At 35.0% G+C, this 14,314-nt stretch overlaps 1 protein-coding gene across 3 annotated transcripts in view; it reads left to right on the forward strand.

Moving 5' to 3' along the window:
• LOC147008717 (sodium- and chloride-dependent taurine transporter-like) overlaps positions 1–14,314 on the forward strand; it is a 114,443-nt gene that overhangs the window by 58,718 nt on the left and 41,411 nt on the right. For all 3 annotated transcript variants that reach the window (XM_085864562.1, XM_085864558.1, XM_085864559.1), the window contains exon 4: positions 13,660–13,897. In XM_085864562.1, the coding sequence (XP_085720688.1) occupies positions 13,660–13,897 (238 nt within the window). The remainder of the gene's footprint in view (positions 1–13,659; positions 13,898–14,314) is intronic.

Consider the following 14,314-nt stretch of genomic DNA (forward strand, 5'->3'; position numbering starts at 1 on the left):
GGCGAGGATACGGCAGCCGTACGCCCTCTGAATTGACAGAAACGTGTGGCAGCTGCAGAGAAACTGAGGTGGCCTCAGGGTGGCCCTACGCCGTATGGCTATATTTTACAGGTCGAAGGTCGCCGTGGAATTATAATGCGGAGTTATAACTTTTTTTATTTCTACGTTCGCCGTAGAAATTCGACAAGCCGAAACAAAAGAACTGGTTAAAAAAAAAAATAACCCATTCGTTACCGTCCGTCTGGTCACACGTTAGGCTTAGGGTCCCCCTGCGATCGCCTTGTGGGCACCTTGCGTCTGCCTTCAAAATTCTATGGCCGCCGCAGGAACGCCCTAAGGTCACCGTGCGACATCAAATCAAAGACCGTACAGCACACCCAAGTTTTCGGTCTTCACAATTTATAAACACGCCGTGCTGTTACCCGAAAAATATCAAGGACAAATGTGTCCAAGAGCAGGGTCCAAAACCTAAAGGTTTTGTCGGCTAAAAAAAAAAAAACTTAATTTTTTTTTTTTTTAAAACAACAACAACCTCCGATATTTCGTCACGTGTCTTCATTGAGCCAATAGCGAAACCCGTCATAATATAGTTACGTATTTACGATATATCGTGTATTTACGAAATATATAATGTATTTACAAAATTACAATACGATAAATGGAATAATCTTTAAATAGTAACGTGAACTTTTCGAAACTTTAAAGCAAATGTCCGAATATATTTAAAAGTTCATGATAGACGCTCTCAAAAGGCACCGTCTATGTGAGGATGTGTACATGTGCTCAGTATTTAAGGCAATCCAGATCTTGCATATACAAGAGTTTCAGTACGAGAGATTAAGGTTTTGTCTTCAGAAGAAGAAGAAGAAGAAGAAGAAGAAGAAGAAGAAGAAGAAGAAGAAGAAGAAGAAGAAGAAGAACAACGCCGAGCTCTTTATGAGCAGCGTTCGCTACGCGAGACGCTGCTAAAAACATATGTGCCTGCTACATAGTGTGACCGTGGATATACTGCGGCCGCTTTATAATTGCTAGTGCCCGTACATTTTGTAGACCCTCCGGCCGCCGAGCCAAATGTGACTTATTAGGTATTATTTAGGTATTATTTCAGGTATTATTTCAAGCCTTACCTCGTGTTTTCACCTTCATTTTTTTTTAATCATCTTGTGTTTTAATTATTTTTAAAAAGCAATCTGATCACGTGGTGTGACGGACTGTCGGGCAAGGATTGAATTTCACAGCAAAACCGGTTGTAATTTTTAATATTCATGATTACCTCAGCCCGATGCGTTTGATGAAAGTGATTGTGGTACTGGGGGCATCATGTTTGATGAGGTGCCCTGGGGGCAGCGTTCTCGCAGAGTGCGCGAGCGATCGAAACCCAGGCCGGAGCTCGAGCCTGTGTGGGCCTTTGGATGTGGCGATTGTACCAGTTTACATACAATACACCGCCACCGAAGGTCATTTACTCATCCTATTTTACCTTAAACATGGGGAATTTAAATTTAAAGTGTCTTGAAAGTGGGTTTTCTTTGGGTTCACGAACGGATTAATTCACTTTGCATTATTTCTTATTGGGAAAATATTTTTTGAATCCGAACTTTTTGCAATCCGAACAGCCTCCAGGAACGAATTAAATTCGGATTCTGGGGGTACCACTGTGTATAGGCAAACAACTATACTCCGATCTCTAGAGGTAGTGCACGGTGGACGCACGGTCGATGCAGACTGCCACAGAGGCCATACGTAGGTGCACGACGGGCGTAGGGGAACTGTGCGTCGACCTTGCGTTTCCCACAGGTAGTCACACAGACCGCAAAGCCACCGTACGGCGACCGTGGAAATAGTGCGGCCGCCGTAATTTTTTGGGGTTTGGGAAAATTCATTTTTCATTGAGAAGAGCTTAGGGCAGCCGCACGAATAATGCAAGCCCACCATACGCCCTATGTACGATCGGCGTGGAACACATCTTCGTCATAGCTTGGCTTGTCGAATTGCTACGGCGAAGGCAAAAATGAAAAAAAAGTTATAACTCCGCACCATAATTCCACGGTGTCCCCTACGGCCTGTAAAATATAGCCATATGGCATAGGGCCTCGCTGAGGCCACCTCAGTTTCTCTGCGGCCGCCGCACGTTTCTGTCAATTCAGATGGCGTACGGCCGCCGTATCCTCGCCGTAGAGCAAATGTGACCAAGGCCTTACCGACTCGGTGTAAATCCTATTTCTCAAATCTCAAATCACAAACAATTCACTGTCCATAACGAAAAGTACATTTCACCAGAGAACATTTATTTCCTAGCACCAAGGCGTTCAAAACACCGAGATGTAAACATCCACAATGATTTGCACGAAGCTAAGTTTACATTTTCCAACATCTATATACTTTTGTGGGAGTGGAGAGGGCTGGGAGAACAAACGAAGAGAGAACATGGTGACTTTCAGCTGGCCTTTGTGAGAATCAGACAAAATACGAAAAAGCAGACAACCAAGAGGAGTACAGGATAAGACAGTGGGTTATAAGTTTTAGTAAGAATGGGATTATATATTTTGAATACAAAGAAATGAATATAAAAGGCAGTGAGTACATGGGTAAAACCAGTGAGTACAGTAAAATCGAAAAGGCAACTTGTTTAAAATGGAAAATTCCCCATCACCTCATTAAAACAATTGTTATTTCCAACCTTCTTACTAGCAAATAGCAATAACAGTCTATTAACTTATTGTGATGGGTCATTTGGAAGAAAACTAACACCTAAACAAAGGCGACTTAAAGCCTCAATATAATGTGTTTTTCCTTTTCATTCTTCCTTCCTTTACTGGCAAAAATAACACTCCATAATCAAGTGAGTTTAATAAATCAATATATGCTCTATCATCCTCATTTTTTATATCCAATGGTTTATAAAAATATTTTGATTCATCTCTCACAGTTGAACCTTGTTTTCCATCTTTTGTTAGAAGAAACATTAATCTCAGAGATAGTTTAACAGGCGGTTGAGCAGAACTCAAAAACCTTCATTCATCATTACATATCAATCCCTTTTCTTGAACAAGACGAAATATTGCTGGTTGTTCTGTTGGAATGAGTCCTGCTTTGGTTTTTGAATCCGCTGAATATTAATTGTTTTGAAGAGCCTTCACAATATAAACAGGGGGTTGATTAATCTTCCAGTTGTTGAAATAATCCTTCATCATCATCGTCTAATTCTCCGATATGCTCTAATTCTTCCTCCGTCATTTGACTGAAATCTTTCAACATTTGAAGTTTTTTTCAGAGTATATTCTGTTGTGGGAACTGTGGAAACATCTTTAATTTTTTCTTGGGAAGTTTTTAAAAGTGGTTTAAAATTTTTTTCTCTTGTTTTCTTTCAAATGCTTCTTCACCCATTAGTTTCTGTCTGTGTTTCTTCTTTATGTCTTCCTGTTGTTTTACAACTTTTGAAACCAACTCTTGATGTTCCTTAAATCTTCGTGCTCTTTCTTTCGCATCCATTTATTTATTGGAAAATATCATTTAATGAATTGTAAAGATCAACAGGGGAATTTTTCTTTTCTTCAACATTAAAGTAGATGTGTTCAAATAAATCCTTTTCTTTAAATATTTTATCAAATCCTTTATCGACATCAATACAAGTTGTAATTTCTTCTTCACCAATACTTGTATCTCTGCTTTTCAGACGTTTGTGTTGAGTTTCTTTATCAACATCAAAACCGAATGATAAAATCTTAACCCCATTACCACTCAGATGTTTCATTATTTGTCTCATTCCTTCTGGATTAGTTTCTAATATCCCAAGACCATCAGATATTCGTTTGTTTAACTCACTCTTACAATGTGAATATTTTCATGTACTAAGAGAAACCTCCTCAAATATTTGACCTTCATTCCTCAATCGCATATGTTCCTCCACTGAAATATTCTAATAATCTTCACCATCTACTTCTCCAGGTCTTATTGCTCTAGTTGTTGGTGATACAATATAAACCACATGGTGCTTTTCAAGCAAATTTACAATATTCTCATTTGTACTACACAAGAACCTTGATTTATGAAAGTATTTCCAGATGCAGATTTACCCACAATATTTTTAATAATAGTTGTCATTTATATATGTAATTGTTTATAAAATAAAAAATATATCCCTTAATATCTCATCTTGTTTCACAACAATATTTTTTTTTCAGTCGTGTGCTTCATATAATCCCCAAATTCCTTTTTACTACATAATGTAGAACAATTGTCTCTCCAAAAATTGTTTATATCGATTGAATTTAACTTGAATAAATTAGCATAAGCATTGTTTCTTATTGAGCGACAAGGGAGTTGAAAGTATGATTGACTAAGATAAATACAATTACGAGAAGAATGTCTCCTTCTTGTGTTGTAGCTATCCATTACCGTTTGGTTTCTCTCATTAACACAATCATCAAAGATAACGAGGTTCTTTTTGAATTATCCAAATCTTGGGGAGAAGGTATATCATCCATCTTGTCACTAAGAATACAAGTTATCAGTTTTGATTTCTTTTTATATCCCTGTGTATTACAAAATAGTTGTATTATATCTTCAATGTTGAAATCATTTAGTTTGTTTTGAAGTTTATATAAACCGATTATATCTTCTTTTTGAAGACCAGCATTAAATCCTTGTGAGAGTAGTTGATACTCAACTTTGTGAAACTCGACTTTGTGAAAATTATGAAATTATCATAATCCAAAAAGTTTATGATAAGATGGTGAAAACATAAGCGAATTTCACATGATAGGTGAAAACATAAATAAGTTTATGATAATAAATAATAAGGAGCATCTGCCCCATATACCCATCCCACCACTGCCCTGGTGGCTTAAAGTAGTAACTACTAGCTGCTAACGCTAACTCAAACGCGGTTCTACTTTTTCCTGTACCTGTCGGGCCTATTAGCGCTAGGCACACAGTTTTTTCTGTTCTGTCTTTCACATTCATTGCGTGTAGATGCTGTAGGGCACGGTAATGCCTCATGTACAATAAAGGATGATTTGCCATCAACTCTTGTATTGGTTTGAAGCCTTTAAAAGTAAGCAGGTTTAAAACATTTAAAAGTAAGCAGGTTTTTCCACACCCGCTTGAACCAACGATGGGACATCTTGTTGAATTTGGAAGATTTTCATGGTTGTTACATTTTATCTTATTTTCCCAAATGGGTAAAAAAATTATTCATTTATATATTTGGAAAACAGGTTATTTAATTTATTATTGGCTTTTTTTAGAAACTCTATATTTTATTCTAAGTTCGGGTTTAATTTCACGATAATCCATTATTTTATTCTTACAATATCTTGTGTTGATATTTCCCTGAAAATCGCAATCGTGAATAATATATAACAACAATCCTTTGAACATTTCTCTAATACGTTCAGTTTCTTCCATTGTAAGGAAAGGTGTGTTATCACCCTCATACTTTACATTCATTTATCAAATCAATCTTGTAAAGTAATTCATTTTTGGTGTAATCTAAAATAATTATATTCCTTTTTATATTTTTTATTATCATTAATGAGAAGATAATCACAGAATATACATTGTTTATAGGCTTTTGACTGTGTTTAATCCCACTCTATCACATGCAAGACAATTCTCAAATTTGTTATATGTAGAATCAGGGAATTCAAGGGGCTCAAGATCTAGTATACTATTCATATTTATAAAGTAAAACTTTACTTCAAATAAAATTCATCTTCAGTATCATCTTCGGTACTTTCACAATCATCTCGAAAACCACTTTCATAACTATCATTTGAACACAAACTCTCGGTATCATTGCTGTATTCTCTTCCAACAGAGATACTATCATCACTGTCATGATCTTCAAAATCTTCAGTTGAATAATGACTCTATTTAATTAGTAGAAAAAACATGACCATCTATATCTATGTACTTTTTTTCATTAACAGATACAACTACTACATTTTTTATATTAAAGCTAATTTTAAAATGATCCTTAACTATTGATGTATTAACATCCTTTATTTAATCAGGATTTACATCTTTCGGGTTCTTGAAAAAAAAAATACAAATTTCTCCTTGCACATGACAGATGGTATTATCTTTGCTTTCCAAAGCTTCCTCCATGAGGTTTTACTTTTATGATACTTTTTCTTGTTTCATTGCTTTTTCTAGTTTTTAATATATTGCCAGAAGGAGAGGAGAAACTTTTGTTAGAGCTACTTTAATTGATGTTCTTTCAGATATACTAAAAGCCCTTCCACTGAAGGATATTGAAGAACTCATATTATTCACCATAATTGTTTTTATCCAATAGTTGTTATATTTATCTTTATTCAATTTTACATCCTCGACATATTTCTCAGTATATTTTACAAATGAAGAGATTGATTGAAACTTGTCTTTTGTGTCTTGATACATTGTATTTATGAAGTGAAAACAAGTTGGAGGATAAAATGGTTTTAAGCACAGATTGACCTATTAATTAAATGGAATTTTCATCAAGAAAATTTTATTTTAAGTAACTTTTGTTATATAAATATGGTGAATACAACGTACTGCGATGTTTGTAATCATGAATATAAATGTTATAAAAAAAACACCTTCAAACCAACAAACACACATTCAATCTTTTCAAACAAATATCTCCACTTGACCAAGAAACAAAACATTGTGACTGATGTGGTAATGATATTCTGAATTTTTTTTATTATAATAAACACCTTCAATCATGCCTGCACAAGAACAATGAAGAAAGGGAAGGTGCACTAAAGTCTCCATTGAAAACACTGATGGGGCATTTAAAGGACATATAAAAATAAGATATTTTCGCTTTCAAGACCCTGGACCATCTTCAATCATTGAAGCTGTTGATATGGTTAAACAAAGTATTGAAACAATAATTAAAAACACATTAAGTGAAATGAAAACTTTTCAGGTTTATATGGGAGTAAAATTGAATATGGTAAGAGAAGGTGATGAAACTACTCCCCATATAAGGACAAACCCTCACTTTATCTCATCATTACAAGATTTTGTAAGATGTGATGTTTACGATGAACTCCAGAGACAAGAACAAGATGTTGATAACACTGTAGTAGGTAGTGGATTTGCTATTACAAAAATAATCTTTTTAGATATACACATCTTAAAATCAGATCATCTTCAAGCTTCTTATTATATTGATTTACCAAAAGAGATAAAACTTAAGAAAGCAGTTGTTAATATTCAAAACAAAGATGATAAATGTTTTCTATGGTCTGTTCTTGCTCACTTAGATCCTCCACAATTGAATACTGAAAGGGTTGAACATTATAAGAAATACGAGAATGCGTTAAATGTTAAAGATTTAATGTTTCCAATGTCATTGAGAGATATTACTAAATTTGAGAAAATGACTAATCTATCTGTTATTGTATATGGATTCACGGATACAAACAAAGTTCAGATATTAAAAATTCCAAACAACTATAAAAACGATGAAACACACATTGACCTTCTCTAGTTTACTTCAAAGGAAAAATCATATTGTGCTTTCATCAAAAATTTCTCAAGATTAACCAAATCACAAAGATACAAGAGAAAATGTAAAACGTATCCTTGTAAGAGATGTCTCAATTCCTTTCAATACCAAAAGCAGGTTCAAACATATCATTCAAAGATTTTTAACAAATCTATAAAACATCCATTTGTGACATATGCTGATTTCGAAAGTATCCTTGAAAAGATAGATACTGTTTCTCCAAATCCAAATTATTCATACACAAATATATATCAAAAACATACTCCTTGTGGTTTCTGTTATTATATCAAATCATCTGTTGGTGATGAATACAACAAGTTAGAACTGTATAGAGGAGAAGATGCCTCAGAGGAGTTTGTAAGATGAATGGAAACAGACTGTATAAGACTAAGAGAAATAATGGTGAAAACCTGTAAGCCAATGTCATTAGCAAAGGGAGAAAAAAGGAATTTATAAAGAACAGTTTCTGTCATATTTGTGAGGAGAAAATTGAGGGAGAGGTCAAGGTTATGGATCACTGTCATCTGACTGTTAAATATAGAGGTCCAGCTCATTCCCGTTGTAATCTTAATTACAAGCCTCCAAACTTTATTCCTGTCTTTGTTCACAACAACGCTCACTATGACACACATATATTTATACATGAACTTTAAAAGAAATCTGGAGATATTTCTGCCATTCCAAACAGATCAAAAATACATCTCATTCACAAAAACAATTCATACATCCCCCATAACCCATATCAGATTTATTGACACATACAAGTTTATGGTAAGTCCATTATCTAACTTATCATCAAATATTAAAAACTTACCGAATCTTAAATCACATTTCTCAAATCAAGAAGAGATTTCTCTCTTATCACAAAAGGGAATATATCCATATGACTATATGGATTCATTTGAGAAGTTTAAAGAAACACAACTTCATTCAAGTGAAAGTTTCTATGGTAAGTTAAATAAAACTCATATTTCCGATAGAGATTTTACACAAGCTAAAAAGATTTGGGAGAAGTTTAATATAAAGAATCTTGGAGAATATCATGATTTGTATCTTAAAGCTGATGTATTGTTATTGGCTGATGTGTTTGAAACTTTTAGAACAGATGGTCCTAATAAAAATTCTTATATATTAGACCCCGTTCACTATTACACAGCCCCGGGTTTGGTTTGTAGTGCTATGTTAAAAATGACAAAACCAAATTTGGAATGAATCGGTGATCTAGATATGCTTTTATTGATAGAGAAGGCTAAAAGAGGAGGAATATCTCAAGTATGTTCCAAGAGATAAGCTAAAGCAAATAACAAATATCTTCCTGATTATAATAAGAATGAGGCCAACTCTTACCTGATGTATTCTGATGCCAACAATTTGTATGGGTGGGCTTTGTCTCAATCTTTACCTTATGGAAAACTTAAATGGGTTAAAGAAAAATATTATGAAAAATTTTACAACATATTGTTGTCTCCTCTCAAAAAGAATTGGATGAAGCTGAAGTTGGATATTATTTTGAGGTTGATTTAAAATATCCAGAAGGACTTCATCACAAACATAAAAATCTACCGTATGCCCCTGATCAAGAGTCCAAGAAAAGAATGGTTAAGTGATTACCAACAGTCATTCAATATAAAAGGTAAATCTCCAGAAAAACTACTCACTACATTAAATGATAAAGAAAGTTATGTTTTGCATCAAAGGAACTTCAGAAAATATTTATCTGCTGGGTTGAGAGTGAGGAAAAGTCATCAGATTTTGAAACTTAAACAGTCATTAGTTAAAGAAGTATATTGATTTTAATACAAAAAGGAGAACAGAAGCAAAAACAGATTTTGAGAAGGACTTTTATAAATTAATAAATAATGCTGTATTTGGAAAGACTATGGAAAATGTTAGGAATCGACAAAACATAAGACTTGCTACATCTTGGAAACAGGCTTCAATGTTAATTAATAGACCAGGTTTTGAATGAGCGGAGGTGTTTTCAGAGAACTTTTGTGCTATTCAGTTGAAAAAAAGAGAGTATTGAAATGGATAAACCTATTTATAGAGGAACATCAATTCTTGACTTGTCAAAGTTGTTTATGCATGACTATTACTATAATAATTTAAAATTAAAGTATAAGGATAATGTGTCATTGTTATATATGGATACAGACAGTTTTATATTAGAAATTAAGACAAGTGATGTATATGAAGATATTATTGATAATATTGATATATATGATACAAGTAATTATAAGTCAGGTGATGTGTTATTTTCATCAAAGAATAAATAGGTTATTGGTAAGTTTAAAGATGAATTGGCTGGGAACGTCATGATTTAATTTATAGGATTGAGATCAAAGTCTTATGCTTTTACGTGTATTGATAATAATATCATTGAAAGGTGTCATAAGAAGCTAAAGGGAATAAAGTAAAATATATTCAAGGAAACAATAAACTTTAAACATTTTTCAACTGTTTAACCTTAAAGAAGGACAAGTACAGAAAAATGAATAGAATAAGAAGTTATAAACATCAATTATTATGTACAGAAGAGATAAATAAGAAAGCATTAGGAGCTTTTTATGATAAAAGATATATTTTAGAGAATGGAATCAATAGTCTCCCTTATTATATGGTTATAAGTGTAAGTGTTAAGATATTAGGTTGGGAATTTTAAAGGGCTACCACCGTCTTTCTACTGATTTATAAATGACAGAACCAAGCAATAACCAAACCAAAGAGTGGAGATGTAATCAGCCTTGGTATTCAAATAGAAAACATAATGAATGTGAGAAATGTCAAATAAGTATTATTGAGAAATAACTGGGGTAAAAGTAGATTAAACAAGTAAGCGGATAAATTTAATTGCAAATAAGTTGGAGGATTTAAAGAAAAAAATTAATATCCTTAAATGGACTGAAAAGTTTGAGGGTTATCGATTGAACAATGGAAAAACAATTTACTACAATCTCAAAATGATATGTGGCTCAGGAGGTGGTCAGACAAGAGCATTAAGACAAGTTTATCATTTTATCTCTGCTCAACAAAGATACTTAAACCAAGAACCAAGTTCCAAGTTATTCTTTGTGAATATACTCGATGGAAATGAATGTTATAAGAAAATTAAGTTATTCACTAAGGTAGAACATGGAAAATATTTGCTGGTTCGCTCGCTTTGAGTGTAATGAAAATATAAAAGAACTGTGATTATTTTGGTGGGGGCGGGGGAGGGGGAGTGTTTTAATCAGTCAGTCTTAATTTTTCACTTGCTTATATGAGAGGGAAGTGGATAGGTGGGGAGGAAGTGTATCTCCAATTTTGAGCTTTTGGGGCTTTGGTCAGATCGTTTTTCCCTTTTTCCCATTCATTTGAATGGTCGTCCCAGATGCAAGATTTATCATCTATAAATGTGCATTTTATTGTTGCATGAGGACGTCTGCAGACGCAGTTGGGCACAAGAAATGGATGGCCGCTGGCTCACAAGGAGCTCCTCCACCCTTTGACAGGTTTTGTTTTTAATCCCGCTAGGTGTTCATATCCTGCTGGGTGTTTAATCCTGCTGGGTGTCCATATTTTTAATCCTGCTGGTGCTGAGGTTCACCAGTCAAAATCAAAAGGCCCCTCATTGGAAAGCCACCTCATTGCCAAGCTAAGAGGGTGCAAAATACAATTGATTAATTAAATTTCTCTTTTTTTACTGGTTTTGCTCATCTTTGTTCGTGGCATAAGGAAAAATCCCACATGGAATCGAAAAAAGTCCCACGTGGCAAAGAGAAAAGTCCCACATGGCAAAGAGAAAACGTTGGCCATGATAACCATTTCACCCCCATTTTAATCTTATGGGATATTTTTGTGAATTTATTGTTGCCAAACCTCAGGATTTTTTTTCACGATATCATATTTAAACCTACACAGCTTATTTGTATGCATGTGCAGTATATGTGTATACCATCTGGACAAAAATTAGTCAAAGGTCAAGTTCAATGCCATCCAAAATATGTAAAACACCTGTTCAGCAGCAATTCGAAAATGTATCAAAATTTTTTGTTATGCACAACATTTCATCGGGTACAATACTCGATAGGTCAAATTTTCCAAATTTCCAATTTGCTGTTTCCCTGGCAACAATTGTTTATTTGGATTTTGCAAGTACCATGCTATGCACGACATCTTTCTTGTTTGTTACTTGTGAAATCGAAGATTCACAAGTACTGTATATGGGTTGGTCTGGTCTGTGATGATGTTTATTTGTTTGTCCGTCTGTGATTCTGTCAATTGCCTTCAGGTCACAATTTTAAACTGATCTTCATGGAACTTCACCAAATGGTACAGTTGGTTATAAGCCAGAAGCTTATTGATTTTGAGGTCAAAAGTTCAACATAGGCCAAAGGTCAACAACTTAGGTGAGATTTCTAAAATCCTCAATTTTCATGCAATTGACTTGAAATTTGAAGATTTGCACATCAAGTCAGTGAATTCAACCCACCAATTATTTTTGAAGTCAACATCGGACAAAAGGTCGACATAGGCCAAATTTCTAAAATCCTCAATTTTCATCTGATTTACTTGAAATTTGAACAGGGTTTGCATATCGTGTCACTGAATTCAACCACCTATTAGTTTTTGAGGTCAACATTGGCCAAAAGGTCAACTTAGGTGTATTTTCTAAAATCCTCAATTTTCAACTGATTGACTTGTAGTTTGAAGGGGATTTGCATATTTGTTCATTGAATTCAACCACCAATTATTTTTAAGGTAAAATTTGTTGTGGAGGTTTTTCAAGATTTGTGCTCTGCATGACATTTCTTGTTTTTTTTGTCAGTGTGTATGTCAATCACCTACAGATCACATTTTTACTCTGAACTTCACAAAACTTCAACAAACGTTGAATTGGTCATGAGCAAAAGTGTCTTGATTTTGAGGACAAAAGGTCAAAAGTTCAACATAGGCCAAAGGTCAACATCTTCGGTCGAATTTCTAAAATCTTCAATTTTCATCTGATTAAGTTCAAATTTGAAGAAGATTTGCATATCCGGTCATTGAATTCAACCACCAATTGTTGTTGAGGTCAACACAGGTCAATTTTCTAAAATTGTCAATTTTCATCCGATTGACTTGAAATTTGAAGAGGATGTGCATATTTGGTCCTTGAACACAACAACAATTATTTTTGAGGTCAAATTTGTTTGAGGAATTGCGCAAGTATCGTGCTCCGCACGACATCTTTCTTGTTGAGAACATTGATCATTTTGCCTATCTCCTCATTCACCTATCAAAATCCTCAATCACTGACAAGGTGACCCCAACATTACACCAAGTATGCCTCTGCCTACTGAGAACCTGTGTCTGATTCACAAGCACTAACAACACTGACCAAACCTCAAGTTATGAGGCAGTGATCATTCCTACCTTGTTTTATGGTTGACATGAATGACGTATAAAGGGCATCTCAAGGCCTGGCAGCACTTCCATTTGTGCTGTCCACTTCCATTGCAAATAGTATAGAAGGAAGGCTGATATTTTCTCCTTGGCCATCTACACTAGCATCATCAGAGCTCACCTTCGCTGGACTGGTCACTTATGTCAAATGCAAGAATAAATACTCCCAAAGTGGATACTCTTCTCTCATTTGAGCTATCAGTCAGTCTCTGGAGAAGACATTTGAGGACACCCTTAAAACAAACATATATAAATACAACATCAACACCTGGGAAAACATGGCTGCTAAACACTTCACATACTGGATTACATAAATACAGGGTGCTAAGGATATTTAGTCAGATCGTCTCCAAAATGATGCTGTGAAATGCCATTGATGAAAGGAACATCTAAGTGCACCGCCCACCCAGGATCTCACCCACCTCTGCGGAGTCTGTGGACCTAGGGCTAAATTTATGATTGGGCTCCTGAACCATTTGAAGGCTCTCCAGTGAAAAGGTCAACTGTAGTTGTTCCACATCACCTTCATTAACATTAAACTAAGAGTTGGATTGTTTGTTTATCATACTCTTCCACCTCTTATTATCATTGTCATCTTTCTCGTCTTCAACCCATCATCAATTTATACGAATTTGTTATACTGTATTTTGTTTTATGCAGCATATCGATGGTTTTTATTTTATTTTACCTTAAATGAAAGCCTAACATTTTGCTCCTTAACATTGCAGGCATTGGACACGGCTCTTTCATGGTTATGCTATTCTGCTCAGTCTACCTAATTATCGTCTTGGGCTGGGCGCTGTTTTACCTGATTCATTCCTTCACCAATGACCTTCCTTGGGGAACGTGCAACAACACCTGGAACTCGCCCAGCTGTTTAGAGGACACAATGAGACGGAATGTTGTTCTTGCAGAAAATGGCACCAATGAGATAAACTACACTTCGCCCATCATTGAATTTTGGCAGTAAGGAAAGAAACTTTAAATTGGAGTTGGCAAGTCAAATTTTATTCATTGAGTGGCTCAAGTGAGAATTAAGGTTAAAGAACTCACAGAGAACTTGCAAGGAAGCAATAATTTTTGAGTACCCACATCAGTCTTTTGATGTGACATACTTTAAAAGAGAGATATTTGTGCTAATTGGCCAAAAAATTATATTCAGTTTGTTTGGGCAAAAGTTGCTGTTATCTCACCTCATTAGCCTGGTGTTGGCCTTGTGGTTAGGGTAGCGGCTTGGGATCCTAGGGTCCTGAGTTCAAGCCCCGTTGGCCGCTGAATTGATACACACCAGGAGGTTGACTCAGCCTGTCATCCTTCCGAGGTCGGCAAAATGAGTACCAGTGTACTACTGGTAAGGGGGACACTGCATCAGCGGCAAAAGCC

This window comes from Eptatretus burgeri, chromosome 18 (genome assembly GCF_056783735.1).
Source record: "Eptatretus burgeri isolate ZD-2024b chromosome 18, Ebu_testis_v1, whole genome shotgun sequence".
In the NCBI taxonomy this organism is placed as follows: Eukaryota; Metazoa; Chordata; class Myxini; order Myxiniformes; family Myxinidae; genus Eptatretus; species Eptatretus burgeri.